Source organism: Mesocricetus auratus, unplaced genomic scaffold (assembly GCF_017639785.1).
Source record: "Mesocricetus auratus isolate SY011 unplaced genomic scaffold, BCM_Maur_2.0 Super-Scaffold_100023, whole genome shotgun sequence".
Lineage (NCBI taxonomy): Eukaryota > Metazoa > Chordata > Mammalia > Rodentia > Cricetidae > Mesocricetus > Mesocricetus auratus.
Genome location: NW_024429204.1, coordinates 2,935,091 through 2,955,000, shown reverse-complemented (window position 1 = coordinate 2,955,000; position 19,910 = coordinate 2,935,091). Strand labels below are relative to the sequence as shown.

Sequence of the window (19,910 nt, the reverse complement as noted above, 5' to 3'; positions counted from 1 at the left end):
TTGGGAAGACTTTCTTGTTCAATGAAGCCAGGAGCCAGGGCAGATCTTGTGAAGCCGAGCATCATGTGGCTGAGGCAGGGCAGTGCCAGGCTCGACTTGGGTCTGTTCAGGTGTGATCTCTCTGGGCACTAAGTGGACTTGGTACTGGGGCTGCCTACTGGGTGCCTAGCCTCCAGGGAGTCAGGCACAGAGCCCATGTGGAGTGGGGGTGGGCGTCCTGCGGGCACAGCCTCTGCTGCTTCGACCTGTCCTCTCTCCGCGCTTAGATACAGGGAGTCTGCAAAAGCAAGTCTTGAGTGTTGGTGAAACAGCAGAAGGGGGTTCATTCTGTAAAAGTCAGCTGCTTTAATGACAGTTTTAAAGTCAGTGTGTTAATTCCTTTAACTTTTTCAAATGAAGTGCCTCAGATACAATGTGCTATGGCTGGGACTAAGCTGCTCAGTGGGCTTTCTCGAGGGTCCTTACGTTTACTCTAGAATGTCTCCTGTAAGAAGGAAGTGTGTGAGAAAGAATCACAGACGTTTTCTGATGTCCTGAACCTAAATCTAAGCAATTGTATTTTAGCTTCAAAATATTTTAGCACTTTTTTTTTTTTTTTTGGTTTTTCGAGACAAAACTCTGTAGCCTGTCCTGGCACTAGCTCTTGTAGACCAGGCTGGCCTCAAACTCACAGAGATCCGCCTGCCTCTGCCTCCCGAGTGCTGGGATTAAAGGCGTGCGCCACCAACGCCGGCATATCTCAGCTCCTTTTTGTGACAAAAAGTAAGAGAACTATTCAGCAATGTAATTGCCACTTTGATCTGGCAGGCGTGAAGAAAACATAATCTCTTAGTGGAGGATAAAACGTAAGTGATAATCTTGTGATTACTGTTTGTTTGGTGAGGAGATTTATTCTGAGGAAGAGGGCAAGGAAGATCACTTGTCTCTCTGACTGCTGTCCCTGGCCCCCTCTCTCACTGCAGGCGTGCCCATCCGCCACAGACAACCATGTCCTACGTTTTTGTCAACGACTCTTCACAGACTAACGTGCCCCTGCTTCAGGCCTGCATTGATGGAGACTTCACCTATTCCAAGCGGCTTTTGGAAAGTGGCTTCGACCCAAACATCCGCGACAGCAGGGGCAGGACAGGCCTCCACTTGGCCGCGGCGCGAGGGAACGTGGACATCTGCCAGCTGCTGCACAAGTTTGGAGCCGACCCTCTGGCCACGGATTACCAGGGGAACACGGCCCTCCACCTGTGTGGCCACGTGGACACCATCCAGTTCCTAGTGTCCAACGGACTCAAGATCGATATTTGGTGAGTGCCTGGTGCCCTGGAAGCCAGGGCTGTTAGCCGTGCAGGCTGGGGTCTGACCACCAGGTGACCAGTCGTAATGACGGGTTCAGGAAGGCTTCGAAGACTGAAGCCTTGTTAGGGGAGTGTGGGGACACGAGGCCCGCCCTGGAGTGTGTGTGTGTGCGTGCATGTGTGCGTGCGTGCGTGCACATGTGCGTCTGTGTGTGTGTGCGTGCGTGCGCGTGTGTGTGCATATGTGTGCGTGTGTGTGACGTCGTAGCTGGTTTCACTTAACTAACTGTAGAGTGTAATTCTACAGAAGAAGGATGGAGGTTGTTTTATCAGCTTGTTCTAAACTCACAAAAAGTAGCTCTTGCTCTAGTCTCTTATCTTCATTTTTTAATTATTTTTTAGATCTTCTCCAGCCAAGTATTTGTAGGTTGAGCACCCCCCCTCCAACCCTCCCTTTTCTCGTTTTATACCTGAAATAGGGAGGTCAAGAGACCACACAGCTTACGAAGGACAGGGCTGGGAGTTGGACCTAGCTCCTCCACAGAGCTCAGTCTCTTGAATCACGCTCTGTGTGTCACTGTGGCTCTGTGCCCCGAGTCCTTTTCAGGCTGCACTTGGGGACACCATGGGGTTTTGGTTGTGTTTGACCCAGTGGACTTGAACTCTAAGCTGCAGGGTCTTGATGTCCTGGTGCCCTGGCCGCCTGGATGGGCATGACAGCAAATGCTTCCGTGACAGCAGGACAGATTGGGGCAGGAGCTGGCGTGATTCGAGGAGGTCTGCTCTGTTCTTCTGATGCTACTGTCGGGTAGCTCAGTACTCAAGGCAGCTTTTCATTCTTAAACCTTTTATGTGTGTGTATATAAATGTGTGTGTGCAAACATGAATATATATGCACAGTGTGTACAGAGACTGAATCTAGGGATGTATGCATATGTACACATACATGTATGTATCTGTACATGAATACACTCAATGTGTACAAAGACTGAATCTAAAGATGTATGCGTATGTACACATACACGTGTGTATGTGTACATGAATATATGTGCACAGTGTGTACAAAGACTGAGTCTAAAGATATATGTGTGTACACATACATGTGTGTGTCTATACATGAATATACTCAATGTGTACAAAGACTGAATCTACAGATGTATGAGTGTATATTTACATGTGTGTATCTGTACATGAATATACTCAATGTGTACAAAGACTGAATCTAAAGATGTATGTGTATGTACACATACATGTGTGTACATATACATGAATATACTTAGTGTGTACAGAGACTGAGTGTAGAGATGTATGTGTGAATACACAACATGAATGTACTCTGTGTACAGAGGCTGAGTGTAGAGATACATGTATGTACACACATATGTGTGTACATGTACATGAATGTACTCAGTGTGTACAGGGACTGAGTGTAGAGACACATGTGTGTATACACATATGTGTGTACATGTACATGAATGTACTCAGTGTGTACAGGGACTGAGTGTAGAGACACATGTGTGTATACACATATGTGTGTACGTGTACATGAATGTACTCAGTGTGTACAGGGACTGAGTGTAGAGATACATGTGTGTATACACATATGTGTGTACGTGTACATGAATGTACTCAGTGTGTACAGAGACTGAGTCTAGGACTGGACTTTGCAGTTCCTCCCTGGCATGTTCTCATTTTTCTTTTCCTTACTGTCTTCTGTCCTTTCTTCTTCTTTCTTTCCTGGAAGGAAAAATCCAGCAATTCTCTTGTCCGATTCTGGCTTGCTTGGGTCTGCTCTGGGCTTGACTTGTGAGCCATGGGCCCATGCTGCCCTTGCTGGTGGCGCACAGTGGGAGCTAGCCGTGTGGCGTGGCCACTGCAGTGACTTTGTTCTTGTGACCTTTTCCAGCAATCATCAAGGTGCTACCCCCTTAGTTCTGGCGAAGCGCCGGGGCGTGAATAAAGACGTCATCCGATTGCTGGAGTCTTTGGAAGAGCAGGAGGTGAAAGGCTTTAACAGAGGTGCGCACTCGAAGCTGGAGACCATGCAGACGGCGGAGAGCGAAAGGTACCAAGGACACAGCCGTAGGTTCAAGTAGTCACTGAGCTGATTTGTGCTCTCTTACTTGAGTACCCGGTGACCAGGTCCCCGTAGCGTTTAGTTAGCTGCGCCACAACTAAAGCAGGGGTGAGGGGAGGAGCCTCCGAATTTGAAGTGTGGGTCACAAGAAGGGGAGGGGCTCTGTTAGAGAGGGATAAGACAAGTTTGTAGCACTGGAGGGGACAGGAAGTCATTTCAAAGGAGGGCGGGCAGTCCTGGGAATAAGCAGGAAGGAAGGGAGACTGACTAAGCACCGAGGGATAGATCAGTCATTGACGGGCCTTAGCCAGGTCACACCTGGAATACCGGAGACCAGGCTGAGGCAGGAGAATTGCCACAAGTTGTAAGCCAGCCCGGGTTACACAGTGAGTCCGTGATTATGCGGGGCAGAGATGTAAACTCCAGTCCTCGTGATTACACCCGCGTGCCCAGGACTCTAACAAATGAGAAAAAGCAGCTTTCACATGGCTTGGGAGTAACGGGATCTGGGCTCCTGTCTGTAACCAGAGCTCCATGTGGCGGCTGGCAGGGTCCTCCGACGTGATCGCTTTTCATCTGGCTGTGGTGGGGAGCCCGGTGGGGTCAGTGTGAACAGTGCCCGCTCTCCACGGTGGGGTCAGTGTGAACAGTGCCCGCTCTCCACGGTGGGGTCAGTGTGAACAGTGCCCGCTCTCCACGGTGGGGTCAGTGTGAACAGTGCCCGCTCTCCACGGTGGGGTCAGTGTGAACAGTGCCCGCTCTCCACGGTGGGGTCAGTGTGAACAGTGCCCGCTCTCCACGGTGGGGTCAGTGTGAACAGTGCCCGCTCTCCACGGTGGGGTCAGTGTGAACAGTGCCCGCTCTCCACGGTGGGGTCAGTGTGAACAGTGCCCGCTCTCCACGGTGGGGTCAGTGTGAACAGTGCCCGCTCTCCACGGTGGGGTCAGTGTGAACAGTGCCCGCTCTCCACGGTGGGGTCAGTGTGAACAGTGCCCGCTCTCCACGGTGGGGTCAGTGTGAACAGTGCCCGCTCTCCACGGTGGGGTCAGTGTGAACAGTGCCCGCTCTCCACGGTGGGGTCAGTGTGAACAGTGCCCGCTCTCCACGGTGGGGTCAGTGTGAACAGTGCCCTGCTCTCTGACCCCCACGGCTTGGCAGGCACCGCCAGTGGCCCGGTGGAGGTGTTCATGGCATGGAGTCTGGTGGGCTGCCTCAGTGTTTCAGCTTTCAAATACCCAGTGAGGCCAGCCCGGGTGCTTGCTGCATGCTGTCTCTTCAGCGGTTGTGTGGGAGCGCAGCTGTGACCTGGGGTCCAGTCACGCAGGCCTCTGACCGTGGGACCCACACACCGTTTGGACCATGAGGGTCAGCACTTCACAGCCAACAGCCCACCTCTGGTTCCTTCTTCCTGTGCCGTCTGCTGGGTTCCACACTCTCACCGAGCTCTGCTTTGCTAGTTAAGAGCTCCCTGTTGTCCTGCAGGAGCCCAAGGGCTTTTACTCTGAGCTAGGGAAGCCCCCCAGCCCTCCAGAAGCTGACACAAGCAGGGAACGCAGTCAGACATTCGTAGCCCTTTCTTTACTCTGCAGGGATGAGAGCCCGTATGCCGAGGGCACTTTTAACAGTGGTACCTCTTTGCCTCTGCAAATACGTGAAACTTATTTTCATCTCTCTGGACAATAGTAGCTTGCTTTAAGCTTTTTTGGAAAAAGATTTACGTGTGTTTGTGTGTGTGTCTGTCTCTCTCTGCATTCGTGCGTGCTGTGTGCGTATCTGTGCACTCATAGAGAGGCCAGGAGAGTGTTCAAGGTGTCCGTCAATCACTCTCCACTCGTGCTTTTGAGGCAGGGCGTCTCCTGAACCCAGGACTCCTGTTTTCTCCACTTGCCCCCCTCCCGTGGACCTGGGGTTGCAGGCGTGTGCGGGATGCCCGGTCTGTTAGGAGGGTGCAGGGGTCTAAGCCTCCGTCCTCATGATGGGACACACGTGCTCCTAACTGTTGGGCCATTTCTCCAGCCCCAGGCTTCGCCACTGTGAAAAATATTTCGTGATGCGTGTTTCTCATGATGCTTCTTGGAGATCTCATTTCGATACTGGCCAGTAGGTCTCTTTATCAGAAATACGCTTGGGCCTTATTTTGCCGGTTGCGATTGCTAATTAACTAAGGCACGATTAGTTGTTTGGGCAGCTTGGGAGCCATGTTAGCCCCTGGCTTCCAAACGCTTGTCATGGGCATTTGTGTTGGTTACCGCCCTCTGGTGCTGCCTCTCCTCACTGAAAATTGTTAACCCTGCTGCTGTGTGGACCTCCTGCTGACTCCTGCCCTGGGTGCCACAGTAGCAGAGACGAAATTCCATGACTTTATAAAAATGCAGATCAGAACCGCAGTGGGACATTACTTAGCTCCGAGGACAGCTGCAGTAGGCTGTCACTAGTACTGTGGAGGTTGAGGGGCAAATAGCCCCTCTGATGACAGCTCAGGGCAGTGGGGCCACTTTGGAGGACAGTCTGACAGCTTGTTAAACATGACACAGTGTCACCGTGTGGCCCAGCAGTTCCGCTTGTGGGTGCATAGCAAATGTCCATCCACTAACGAGAGGATAAACGCCGCCCGCTTATCCAAAGCAGTGATGCTCTGCCGTAAGAGTGGATGCCGTAGTCATAGATGCCGAAAAAGTGCTGGACAAGCCGGCGGTGGCGGCGCATGCCTTTAATCCCAGCACTCGGGAGGCAGAGGCAGGCGGAGCTCTGTGAGTTCGAGACCATCCAAGACGACATAGTGAGACATAAAAAGAAGACATCTCTAGCGTAAATCATGTCAATAAACAGACCACCTTACAGCAATGGATTTACTATGATATTTCCCATAGGGCTCTGGGAGACATAGGATAACTTGTGTGGGAGGACTTAAAAAAAAACAGGTTGATAAAGAGTAGTTCCCCGTTTCTGTGTATTATTGTAAGTTCAGGTTTATTATTTGAAAACATTTATTTATGTGTATGAATGTTTTCTCTGCATGTATGTATAAGTATGTGTGTATAAATGTGTATATAAGTATGTATGCATGTATATAAGTATGCTCGTATGTTAGATGTATATAAGTATGTTTGTATGTATGTATGTGTGTACGTCACGTGTGTGCAGTGCTGACAGAGGCCAGAGGATCCCCTGAAACTGGAGTTGCACTGCCGTGAGCTGCTGTGTGGGTGCTGGGACTCAAACCCGGGTCCTCTCCAAGAGCAGCAGTGCTGCTACCCACTGAGCCGCCCCTCCAGCCCCTCACGTTTATTATTGTTATTATGTAAGTTCAGGATGACAAAGACGGTGAAGGTGACATATGTTTAAAAAAAGATTAAGCCAGGTGTGACCACACATGCCTGTAATCCCTTCACTAGGGCAACAGAGCAAAGGATTCCACAAGTTGAGGCTGAATTTAAAGCTGTCCAATGAGACCCTACCTCCCATACCCCACACCCTCCTCTCTACTGGAGTCAAGTGGCCCCTGGACAGTAGGACACATTTCCTGGTTAGGACCCTGTTTTTATTGGCAGAGAGAGCTCTGTGGGCTCCTGGAGAAGGCTCACAGAATTGTCATTTTACACGGATCTTTCAGTGTGAGAAACGTCAGCTCAGGCTGAGGGAACTTCGAATAGGTCAAACTAAGTCTCTTTGTTTTAATCGGACTTCTCAAAGTGCTACTCTTATTATTATAGAACTTGATGGAATTTTCTTAAATTTCCATAGTGTTGTAGACTCTTACTGCAAGTGCCTTGTTTTATTTATTAATATAAAAAGAATCTGGGTGTTAAGCACACTGACCCATTAGGAGGTTAGCAGCTGGAGACGGGAGGCCCATCTCCAATAATGCCTGACGTTCCGTTACTGTGTGCTGTGTGCTGGTTTCGTTGTGCTGTGCTGACGTCTGGGAGAAGATAAAGGAGGGTTTGGGAAGATTATGTCCCCATGGCTTTAGGCAGGGCTCCCATCTTCTGTGTGGCGTTTACTCGGCTCCCGATAGCGCCATGAACGCTTGGCTCTGTTTTAGACGATTTACACTACCGTGTTTCCAGCTAGAAGAGAAAGGAACTCATTCCCTGTTAAGACAACGTGAGCAGGAGAAGCTGGGCAAGGTGGAGAGTTGGAGGCCAGCCTCAGCTGTAACCTGAGCCCTGGGCAGCCTGAGCTGTGTAGCCAGGCCCTGTAAACAGCCGTATTGAGCAGTGGGGAGGCTGGTAAGAGTGCCTGGCCAGCAAGGTGACTCAGCCAGTGGGTGAGAGCGCTTGCCATGAAGGCCTGAACAGGAACGAGAGCTGAATCCCCAGAGCTGCCCTCTGACCTTCCCATGGCGCCATGTGTGTGCATGCACACATGAAAGGCTCGCGGGTAAGTGAAAGGAGAGGAACCCCTCAGACCAGCCCACATGTACTGCGGTGCGCTTCTGTCGTTGGATTTTATCTGGAGAATGCCTAGCTGGCACATGACTGAACTAAGAGAAATCCCTTTTCCCACCTTCTCATCCACATGCTGCACTGACGCGGAATTTTAAATCTACTTGGTTTTTTTTTGTTATTTCTATGAGCACAAAATATTATATTGTGAAGTTCTGTTTTGAATTTTTAAAATTATGTTTAGATTTTGTTTCGTGTGTTTGAGTGTTTTTCCTTACATGTGCAAGTGTGTACGGTGTGTGGCAGTACCTCTAGAGGCCATAGGGGGGCACTGGACCTACTGGAACTGGAGTCAGAGATGCCTGTGGGTGCTGGGGGCCTGGCCAGTGCTCTTCTCTGCCCAGCCATCGCCATCCCTCACTTTGAATCTTCCGAATGTAGAACAGAATGGGTTTTGGTTAATGTCTTGACGGAGCCGGGCATCTGACCTGTTTCAAGATCTCTGCCTGGGGCTCCTGTAAAAATGTCTTCGTTTTTTGACAGTTTCATATGTCTTGATCATCGTCATTTCCAGCTCTACCATCCACTTCCGCCAGACACCGTTGGGACTTCCTGACTAGGAATTTTAATTTGCCTGCTGGGTAGTGAGCCAGGGATCCGCTCATTGCAGTTTATCAGTTTATGGTCCACGACTGATGTGTGGCTTCCCAGGAGTCTATAGGCGGCACATCCCGGGGCCAGCGGCTCTCTGTAGTAAGGTCCTTGTGGGAACACCAGACCTTGAGCAGAGACCCACTTCCCCTTCTGCCTGGGAGTAGGCAGCTGTAAGACAATGTTTAGTAAAAACATGTTTACTAAAAAAGATACAATAAGTTCCTGGGAAAGGCCTTCCCACAGAAACCGCCCTGACCTCGACCTTGTCCAAAGACTAACCGCACCTTCAAAAACCCACATACATCCACCTCTGGGTCAGAGCAGAACCAGCCAGGGGAGAGGAGAGAGCAGAAGCTTCTCTGGTGGGAGCTTTTCTTAGGAGGTTTTCTTGAACCTTTTTGGAGCCTGTTTAAAGTTTTCTTTATATCATTGAACAAGTCTCTGTGTTGTCAATCCCCGACACCCTCCGCACGTTCTCGGACACAGGCCGCACAGCAGACGTGACAGGTCCTCATTGGAGGGCTCGCTGCTTTAGCTCGTCTCGTTTTGAGCTTTATGGGTGAAGTGTTTTCATACCCCTTTCTTTTTCCTCCTCCCACAGCGCCATGGAGAGCCACTCCCTGCTCAATCCCAACCTCCAGCAAGGGGAAGGCGTCCTGTCCAGCTTCCGGACCACGTGGCAGGAGTTTGTGGAGGACCTGGGCTTCTGGAGGGTCTTGCTCTTGATCTTGGTCATCGCTTTGCTCTCTCTGGGCATCGCCTACTACGTGAGCGGGGTGCTGCCCTTCGTGGACAACCAACCTGAGCTGGTGCATTGAGGGCTCAGGGAGATGAGGCAAGGGGCTGCCAGGGTTGCTTTTTGGTCGGTTCTTAGAGTATTTCTTAGCGCCAAGCAGCGAGGGCTGTTTTCATTTTGGATTTTTACTTGCTGCAACCCTTTGAGAAGACTGATGTGTCCCTTTGAACTTCGGCTGTGGTTGGTTAGGCTGCGTCCGGATGCTACCTCTGACACAGCCTGCCACTGAAGACTATCCCCAGGCTTGTGTGATCAAATGTGGCCATGACCAGAACTCCAGGCAGAGGCAGAGGCAGGCATGAGGTCCCCCAGCAGGGACCAGACCTGAGGGAGGAATAGTGACCACTGGAAAGCAGGCTGTTCGTTCTGTGACTCCATTTTCTTAGTGGATTTGTTTTCTCTCAGTTTCTGTAAGAGCCCTGTTCTGTTTTTATTTACTTTCCTGGGGAAGAGGAGAGAGTGAACACTTTCAACTTCCATTTTTAATTTTTGTCCCCCACAACCTAAACGGCAAATTAGAACTGTTAGAAACTTTGAATTTTAAAGGGTGTTTTGAAGCTAGTCAGACAGCAGGTGGGTTAGAAAGTTAGCTGTCTTTTCTCTAACACGGATTGATTTGATCTGACGTGTGGTTGCTGTGGGACAATTTTGATTCATTCTACACTGGCCATTTGCAGTGTCTGTGTAAATTAGCTTGTGGAGTTCACTCCCCCTCAATTCCAGATCTCCTCCCATTCTTACCTTTGAGATGCCCAGTTCAGAGACACATCAGGAAATCCTTTGCAGTGACTAGTCAGTAGAGAAAAGGAATCCTCCCCTCCAGTGTCACAACAGTCCTTTGTAGTGACTAGTCAGTGGAGAAAAGGAATCCTCCCCTCCAGTGTCACAACAGTGAGACTTAGTCCTGTGAGCCAGCTGTGTCATCACAACTAACCTTTGGTCCTAGCTACGCCGTCCTGGTCAGCAAGTGTCTGGCAGTGGGAGTGAGGGAGTATTTCTGAGTTGAGGGCTCTGAGCAATATGGCGCTGGTGTCATAGTGTCAGTCTGCTGCTACGTATCGATGCGCTATGTGAATAGGAACCTGGACCCCAAACGATGCTGTATCTTCTAACAGTGTGATTGACAGCCCCCTTTGTCTGTGCTTCTGTAATATAGAAACCGTGTTTATGTTATTATGGAGTGTGGAGGCTTAATACCTTTTCACTGAGTAAAATCTGAAGCCCACGGTGAAGAACTAATGCATTTGTTTTCTGCAGCAATGCGCCAGCAGCTGACTGTGTAGAGTGGGCCCTCTGCCAGCCTCTGGCTTGCGGACATTTCCCTCTGCTTTGACATCCCAGGCATGGGCACGTCTCTTTCACCTGGCTTTATCCCAGCTGAAGGGACGGCTTACAGTCCTGACTGGCTGCCCCGGAGCCAGCCCGCAGAGCCTTGCTCTCTCTCTCTTCACGTCACGTGGTGGAATGCCAGGAGGGAATGCCCGAGGACAGGAGAGCTCGGGTTCACAGAGTTAGAATGGAATGCTTCACAAGTGGTTTTCCCGCCGTAAACTAAGCGTGTGTAATATGGACGTGTGCTGGTGTAAGACCCCTGCTTCCCGCCACGGGCTGGCTCCTTTACGTTGTGCTCTGCATTACTCACTCGGCAATGCCACCAATAAATGCGTTTATAAATCCTTAGTCACTGTCCATTTCCTTAGTGTACCACATTTCAGGATTTTTGTAATGGGTTACAGTTTTAGGTATTTTAAAAGCCAAGTGCTTTAAGCCCTGGTGTCAACACATGCAGACGTTTATCTCCGTTTGTCTTATGAATGCTCCAGAACCAGTCAGTGAACACTGCAAATGAAATAAAGCTTGGTCACGCTAAGCCCCTCCTGTTACGTCACTTAGCATGCCTCCTCTCAGTTTTCCCATCACTCTAAGACACCTCCTGTCCCCATCTCAGAAGCGGGTGAGGCCATGCAGGGGAGAATCAGTCAAGTCACCCTGCTGGGCTGCGGGGAGCAGTGGCCAGAAGGAGGCTGTGTTGCTCCTGTGTTTGCTGTCTCCTTTCCCCTGCCTTCTGTGACACATCTGGACACGGGGCCCTGCTTAGTGGGAGCCTGGCCTGCTGTCCCCTCTTCTCCCTGCATCTCTTCACACAGCTCTCCATGTGACTTTGACCCTCAGGCGGAAGCCCTGACATGCCGAGAAGGCGTCCTCGCTGCCCCAGGTGCCTCATTCAGTTCTCACCTGCGCTCACTGCTGTTCTGCGATGCTCGGCTGTCTCTGTGTGCTCTCTGTTCTCGTGGTCATCAGCTTCCGGGAGGGGGCGGGGCTTTGGGCTGCTTCTCACACCCTCTGTCCATGGAGCATCTTCAGAGCTCTTTGTGCAAAGGCACTGGAAGCATCACTTGCTCATGTATCACTGTATATGTATCTGAGACAAGGTCTCGTAGCTCAGGCTGGCCCCAGACTCCCTGTGCAGCTGAGGATGACCCTGAACTTGGGGTGCATGCCGCCGTGTCCAGTTCTCTGTGGCACTGGGGACTGACCCCCGAGCCTCTGCTGAGTCACATCCCAGCCCTCCCTTGTCTTCGCGTTAAACAGCTTTTAACGTCACGTGTTGTCCCAGCAGGCTGCGTGTGTCCGCTGTGTGTGAGCCATGCTGGCCTTGCCAGTGACTTGGTGAGGGAACTGTGCAGGCTGATGCTGTGTGGCCCCCTTAACTACGGAGAAAGTGGACAGTCACCAGGACTGCCTGCTGCACGCACACACACACGCGCGCACACACACGCGCACACACACGCGCACACACACACACACGCGCGCGCACACGCGCACACACGCGCGCGCGCACACACACACTGTCTCACACACACACACGCGCGCGCACACACACACACGCGCGCGCACACATTCCGCACGCAATGACATAATCTGAGGTCTTTAGCTTTGGTCTTCTGTACTTTAGGCTCTGCCCTCCTGTTGTTGAGTCCCAGGGCTGGTTCTGGGGTGTGGCTGGAATTTTCAGGGTGCAACTATGTATAACTATGCAGAAGAAGCTGTCCTTCCTGTGACTTCCTTCCGTGTGAAGCCCCCAGCAGACCTCCCTCTGTCACATGAGCTAACGCCACATGGAACACTGTGTTGTCATCAGCAGCCTGTGTGTAGACCCGTGAGCTCATCACTGGTGCGGTGAGGACTACACCCCACATGATCTCCTGGACCCTGGGTTTTAGTGGATGGGGCCACTGTTGGCATCCAGTGGGCAAGCGCCATAGATGTCCTATGTCCTGAAGTACATGTGACAGCCTTGCACAACAAAGGCATGTTCTATACCTCATGTGGTCGCTGGGCAATCCTGTGTTAAAAAAAAAAAGAATGAATCTTCTGCTACTGTCTGAGACTAGCCCCAACTCCATTTAAGAAAAACTATTTTATGTGTATAGGTGTTTTGCATGCATGTATATTAATGCACCCCATGTGTGCCTAGTGCCTATGGAGGCCAGGAGAGGGCACTGGCTTCCCTGGAACTGGTTGCGTTTGCTAAATAAGAAGGTAGCATTCGAAACCATGGAAATCAAGTGTCCGGGTTGTCCTAGCATTCTGAGGAGTCATTTGAGTGAAGCTGAAAAAATGGGTAGTGACGGAGTTGCTGTAATCATGGAACTGCAGAGCCACGGACATTGGAGGTCATGCGTGGGGTGGGTGTGGGGCAGAGGGAGGCGCAGAGCCCCTGGTCCAGGCTGATCCCACAGCTCTTAGCACCTGTGCTGTTTCCTCCTTGTCTGTTGCTCGATGAGTTACTGGAGTCAATATGATCATCAGTCATTTGGGGTCAATGTGTGCATCATATTGGGGTCAGTGTGCTCATCTGGACGTTTTAAAGTACAAGTATCTAGGATACATGAGACATTCCTGCTGTTGTGGTCTGTGTACTTCAATAGTCTTCACAGCATTTTACCAAGCGGCTAGCATTATAAGCAAGGATGTCGAAGTCTGTCCTGCTCCTCATTCGTTAATCCGCAGGAGAGTCACAGCAAACCTGCCATCCCCTCCATAAACAGTTTCTCTCAAGGATATTTCCACTTCTCAAAAATAAATCCACGGACCCTCTCTTTTATTTTCTAGGTGAAACAACTCTAACCAAGAGTCTGTAATTTAGAAATTAATCCCTGGCCGGCCTTTAATCCCAGCACTCGGGAGGCAGAGGCAGGCGGATCTCTGTGAGTTCGAGGCCAGCCTGGTCTACAGAGTGAGTTCCAGGACAGGCTCCAAAACAGTACAGAGAAACCCTGTCTCAAAAAACAAACAAACAAAGCAAAAACAAAAATTAATCCCTGAACATGTGGGATAATGATTGCTGTGTCAAGAATAGCCTCATATTCCAGTTATAGGAGGAAATAACTATCGTGCAACACTTGCAAAAACACCTACAACTTAAAACACAGCTGTAGTCACTGGCTAGCTGCTGTTACCGGATCTCCAAACAAGACTTGGTCTGTGGATACACACCCAGTTGTTCTGTGGAAATGGGTTTCATGTCTCAGTGCTTTAATAGTGTGTGTATGGTGTGGGGGGGCACACATGACACAACACATGTATGGAGGAGAGGACAATCTGTGGAGTTCTCTCCAGTCACCGTTTTTACCTTCTCATTTCATTTTGATCTTTTGAGACAGGGTTTCTCTGTGGCTTTGGAGCCTGTCTTGGAATCCACTCTGTAGACCAGGCTGGCTTCAAACTCAGAGGGAGTTACTTTCTTAACCACACGTGCAATCTCAAAACACCACGTATGCAACTCCAGAGGATAGTTTTGATGGAGTTTTGTGACGATTCAGAGAGCAGTGGCCGCATTTGCATCATAGCTCACCGGCCCCTCCCTGACCCATAGAAAAGCGCTCAGTACTCCCGGCGGGCGAGACTGGTATCGTCGACTCTGTGGTTGGCTTTCCGTGTAGGAAACTCCTCTCATGCCTTCTACACCCACAGTTGTACTCACGGAGTCAATCCCAGAGCTGTGGTGATGTCACCCTGCCTAATTACAGGACTGTTTTCATAACAGAGCCCGTGCCTGTCAGAGAGCCGGCAGGCACAGGGCAGCAGGTGGTCCCCTCAGAATGGCCCTGATATGTAATTACTTTCTCGTTCCTCAGAGCTGCTCTTCTGGCATGAGACTGATTAGGAGAAAGGGGCAGAGAGCATGGTCAGGCCTCGGGGTGGAAGAGATTAGAAAGGAACAGTGCAGTGTACTAAGACCAGCATGGCGGGGCCTTGCCGACTGGTTTTTGTGTCCGTCCGTCTGACATCAGTCGTCTGGAAGGGGGGGGATCCTCAGTTGTGAACTTGCCTCCCTCAGACGGGGCTGTAGGCAAGCCTGTGTGACCTTGTCGTTATTAGTGATTAATGCACGAGGGCCCAGCCCATTGTGGGTGGGTCCTCCCCTGGGCTGGGGGTCCTGTGTGCTTTGAGAAAGCAGCCCAGGAAGCCAGCAAGCACTACCCGTCAGGGCCACCACGTGGGCTCCTGCCTGGTCTGCCTTCCTGCTTTGGCTTCCCTTATGGTTCAGGATAGGTAAGCCAAATGAACCTCCCCAGGCTGCCTTTGGTCACGTGTCTCTCTAGGGCTAGTCTGTAAACCCGAGGAGGAATTCATTAAGGCCTTCGTGGTGGAATGGTGGGGGGAGGGGGCAGCGATGAGCTCCTCCAGAGACCCCTCCCCCACCAAACAAAGAAAAGGGTCTGGTTTTTATGTTCTCTCGGGTGGCGGCAAGAAGTCCCACAGTACACGGTTTAGTCTGGTGTTGCCTGTGCCACCGGGAATGAGAAGGAGCCAGGTACAATAAATCATTTGCAATACTTGTCACAATGAAGTACACGGGGCATGACTTTTCACACTGTTTGGAGTCACGCTGGTGTGGCATTGCGTGCACGTGCCTGGGGGGGGGGCAGACAGAGGAACCCCACCGCGTTAAGAGGCAGGAGGAGGGTCAGCCAGCCTGACTGAGGAGGCACCAGGTCAGCTTCATCTCTGAGTTTCCTTTAAATAGCACCGCAACTCTTGGTTCACGGAAGGCAGCGTGGCCAAACAAGCCAAGGACATCTGAGGAGACACAGGCCCCTCCCTCAGGGTCCCAAGAGCGTGGGGAGATGAGGGGGTGGCGTTTCTAGCTCCGTTTCTCTCTGTGAGGCATAAAGGATGGAGTCGGGGGTGGCTGCCGTCCCACAGCAAAAGATAATGGACTCAGGCTCCGAGGCGAGCGTAAGGCTGAAGCCTGGCTGTCTACACTCCAGGTCGCTGTTCTCGGCCCAGCAGAGGGACCCCGGCGTATGTCTGCCAGGAGAGGGGCTGAAACGGTGACCGCAGCCGGTCTTTACACCAGTGGAGAGGAAGCTGAGCCCCCTCCGCCTGTCCTGTCCTGCAGGTGTTGAGGAAGAAACAGGAACTCCCCTGCCGTGCAGAAGGCGGGGCACCTGAGGGCCCCTCCCTGGATCTCCAGGCCCTCCCCTGCCTGCTCCTCTAGGATGTGAGGCAGATCTCCAAAGGCTGCTTCCTTGTCTAGAACAACAACTCCTTGGCTGGCGATGTCAAGCTGTTTTGTCTGTCCCCAAGGACAGCGGGGATTCAGTTTCAGTTGTAAAGAAAATAGTCTAGGCAAAAAGGCTACTCGCTTCATTTGGAAAATTCCCAAAACCCATGAAGAGAGTAGGCAAAATGAAAGCGCTCAGACCTGAGGCTGAGGTCTGCCCCCCCCCCCCCTGCATACTCTACCTCCTCCCCCCTGCACCAGCACAGCTGGCCTGCTCCTGAAGATGCTGGCACCTGGCTCATGCCCTCTCTCTGGAGACCCTCTCTTCATTTGCAGAAGGGCAAGCTGGTCAGACATGCTTCCCTGGCTCTCACCTCTGCCCTCCTCACTTGGAGCCTCGATGTCTTTTGTGGACCCTTCCCTGCTTTTCTTATTCCTGTCTCTCCCCCCACACCTCTACAGCCAATGTGTGAGAAAGAAGCAGACACCAGAGGATCCATCTTTCTCTGCTCTGCCCAGCCCAGACCATCGGCTGCAAGTTAGCAGGAGACAGTAACTGCCCCAAAGCCAGGGGCAGAGACCTGAACACCAGGGGCAGCTTTTTAAATTTTTTCTTTTAGAGATTGTTTATTTTATGTGTATGAGTTTTGCCTGAATCTATGATACGTGCTGGATATGTGCTTGGTACCTGTGGAGGTCAGAAGAGGGCAGGGCGTCGGGTCCCCTGAAACTGGAGGGACAGGTGGTTGTGAGCCACTGTGTGGAAACCTGTGGAAGCCATCTCTTCAGCCCCCGGGCAGCCCTTACATAGATGATGAATTTCACAACGTAAAAATCGGTGTGGTAGCCGGGCGGTGGTGGCACACGCCTTTAATCCCAGCACTCGGGAGGCAGAGGCAGACAGATCTCTGTGAGTTCGAGGCTAGGCTGGACCAACAGCCTCCTAAATAATACAGAGAAACCCTGTCTCATAAAAAACAAAACAAACAAAAACAAAAACCGGTGTGGTATGACTAGCATCCAGGGGAGGAGCAGGGAGCCTCCTTAGCCAGCCCCTCCTTCCAGTGTGTCCTCAGAGGCCAAGCCACCGAGCTCCTCACTGGGTCGTCAGAGGCCTGTGGCCTGCAGCCGCTGGCTTCGCCAGAACACCCCTTCAGGCCTGGGCCGGGCATCCTGGAAGTCACATCCCCACCCCTACAGAGATACACACAGGCCCATAATTAAACACGAACCAGATCTTTGTCCACTATTCCTTGGGGCTGAGGATAAAGCTATCAGCAGCCCTTACCCGGCATGCTCGGAGCGCTGGGGCTGAACCTCTGTACAGACAGGGTGGTGTCGCATACCCATAGTCCCTGCACTCGGGCGGTGGACAGCAACAAACTCAAGGCCATCATTGGCTGCACAGTCAGGTCAGCCAGCCCGGGACGCATGGGAGCCTGTGCTGTTAGAACAATAATAAAACAAACTTCGTTCTTCCCCGCGATCATCTGTGTGTCGTCTGGCCCGCGGGAGAGCTCAGGGGCGGAGGTTTCAGGTCTGCCGGTCCGTCCGGGGAGCGGTCCAGCAGAGACCCTAGAACTTGATGGCAGCCAGCAGGGGCGGCCCCCTCCCCTCACTCTTCCCGCACAAGCGCACTGGGGAATCCCGGGCCGGGGAGAGCCCAGTTTTCTTTCTCTCTCTCCTCTTGTGTGGAAAAAGCAGGTTATCTTTCTGGGGCAGCTGGGCTTCACGCGGGGACTGGAGAGTCGGGAGGAAGCAGGTGCAGTTCTTGGCTTCAACTCAGAATCCAGAGCAGCAGCGAGGCTGTGGAGGGCCGGTCCACGGCGCGGGGCTCAGGAGAAAGCCAGCCCCGGGCACGGGAGCGAGGGGGAGGTGTCACAGCCCAAGAGAGAGCATGGAGGCGTCCGACATGGGACCTGGGGGTCACCCCGTCCCCCTCCCCACTAGAGTGCGGGTGCAATGGAGTCTGTTGGTGACATGGTCTGTGCTGGGTGGCAGAGGGTCCCCAGGCGTGTGGCCAGCTGTCCACGTCTACTGTTGACACCAAACAGCTCTCGCCTCGCGGGGAATCGGCAGTTTATTCTGAGGCCCCCTCGAGGGATGGTGGCTCGGGGACACAGGCCTGGGTTCCGTGCTTTTTGTATAGTTACAAGCAAAAGAAAGGCACAATCTGGACGTTGTTCCAGTGCATCATGGGGGCCACGAGTGCTCACAGCAAGTCAGGGAAGCAGCTGTGAGTTTCAGGTGTGACGTCTGGTGACGCCTTCAGCTCTGCGGTTGGTGGGCGTTAGTGCTCTGCTACTTACAAAAAGGTTTCACCCGGCAGCGGAAAAACATGTCCCAGAGTGAGCACCGAATGGCTAATGGGGCTAAGGACAGCTCAGGGGAATTTGGCTTTGGATCAGCAACATTCCAACTCTTCATAATCATGAAATTCAAATCACTTGGCTTGTAGAATTGTTTTCACACAGATGTGGCTTTTTTTTCCCTGTGAACAGTGTGTGTGTGTGTGCGAGAGAGAGAGAGAGAGAGAGAGAGAGAGAGAGAGAGAGAGAGAGAGAGAGAGAGAGAGAGAGAGAGAGAGAGAGAGAGAACCAGTGTATGTATATGTGTATGAATCAGTCTACACCCTGCATGGACACCAGAAGAGCTGTCTCCGCTGAGAGGAAGGGGAATTCTGGTTCAGAGACCTCCTCCACTGCCCACGGGTTTCTCACGAAGACAGTAATACTTGTACAAGGACTGGAACTCGCGGTGCGGAAACTCACACTTCCTCCCAAGGACGGCGCTCAACCTCCCCTCCCCGCGTACCTTCTGACGGCTTTTCCCTCTGAGGCCCGCAGCCCAGGCTGTTGTCCAGGCTAGAGGCCGGAGGCTGAAAAACAGCCCAGGCGTCTGTCCATCCGCCACGCTGATTGGCTGGGCCGTTCTTGGCTTTCTAATTGTTTGTTTTCCTGTCCCTCATCCTTCCCCCAGCCTCCTTCCCGCTTCCCTCAGGGAAACAGCTCTTCCTGATGCCTGTCCTAGGCTTCCTGTCAGGGAGGGCTGGATGCCTGACCCAGACCGGGCCACCACAACCAGCTGGATGGCTGCCGGTCACCCTGGTGGGCACAGCCGCAGGAGCACAGAGCTGGTGTGGAGAGGAGCAATAAAGATCTGTAGCATCCTGAAGGCGGCTTTGGGGCTCCGGGGTCCAAGCCCCCACCCCCACCCCCACCCCAGCCCCAGGACTGCTTTTGGTTACATACAACGTACGGGAGGCAACTGGAGAGTCCCTTTGGTGACCCTGGTTTACTAACACACGCCTTCCTGGGGCTGTTTCCTCCTTGACCACCATGGACCAAAACAAAATGGAGTCACTCACACCAACTGCCACGTATGCAAACCACCTGAGCAAGCAGGCGGCCTCACGCGGCTGCGTCTCCTGTGTAAGCCACTCAAGCCAGAAGAGACCTAGCAAGACCAGCCGAGCTTTCCACATGCTGCGTTTCAGTCCTTGTGCCCGTGGCTTCCCTGGAGACCGGCTTTCCACAGACAAGGCTTCAGTCCTGGGGATCCTTAGACTTGGCACCCTAGCAGCAAGGGCGTGAGCGATGGCCTCCTCCCCTGCTCTCCCTGAGGCGTCAGTGGCTGAAGAGGAGAAGCTGCAGCCTTCCCTTCTGAGGGGTCAGTGACAGATAAAACCAAACACAGAGCCTGCCCTCTGCGAGCCGATGGTCTGTGCAAAGAACAATGAGTTTAGACATGGTAACCAGCGAGCGTGTGTGTGTGTGTGTGTGTGTGTGTGTGTGTGTGTGTATCTGTGTATGGCTGTGTGTGTGTACCCGTGTGTATGTCTACTTGTGTGTGTCTGTGTTTGTGTGTGTGTATATATATATATATGCCTGTGTATGTATTTCTGTGTGTGTATATGGTATGTGTGTATGTCTCTGTGTGTGTGTGTCTATATGTTTGTCTGTGTCTCTGTGTGTGTGTCCCCTGGTAGCTCAGAGAAAAGGCAGAGGCCAGCAGTGGGAGGCGTGGCAGCCAGGACAGTTAGGGCTGGCACTCCTGCTGAGGTGAAGGCAGGAAGTGCCCCCAGGGATGGGGAAAGTGGGTGGACGGCAAGGAGAAACCAGACCTGGCAACCCGGACGGAACACACACAGGGTGCCCTTGAGGAGGATGGACTGTCGTGGTCTCTCAGGTCC

The 19,910-nt window shown here is 52.2% G+C and overlaps 1 protein-coding gene across 1 annotated transcript in view; it reads left to right on the top strand.

Moving 5' to 3' along the window:
* Ankrd46 (ankyrin repeat domain 46) overlaps window positions 1-10,884 on the top strand; it is a 29,509-nt gene extending 18,625 nt beyond the window's left edge. The window contains exons 2-4 of the mRNA XM_005072645.3: window positions 963-1,298; window positions 3,196-3,354; window positions 9,010-10,884. Of these exons, the coding sequence (XP_005072702.1) occupies window positions 988-1,298; window positions 3,196-3,354; window positions 9,010-9,226 (687 nt within the window). The 5' untranslated portion in view covers window positions 963-987 and the 3' untranslated portion in view covers window positions 9,227-10,884. The remainder of the gene's footprint in view (window positions 1-962; window positions 1,299-3,195; window positions 3,355-9,009) is intronic.
* The last annotated feature ends 9,026 nt before the right edge of the window (window positions 10,885-19,910 follow it).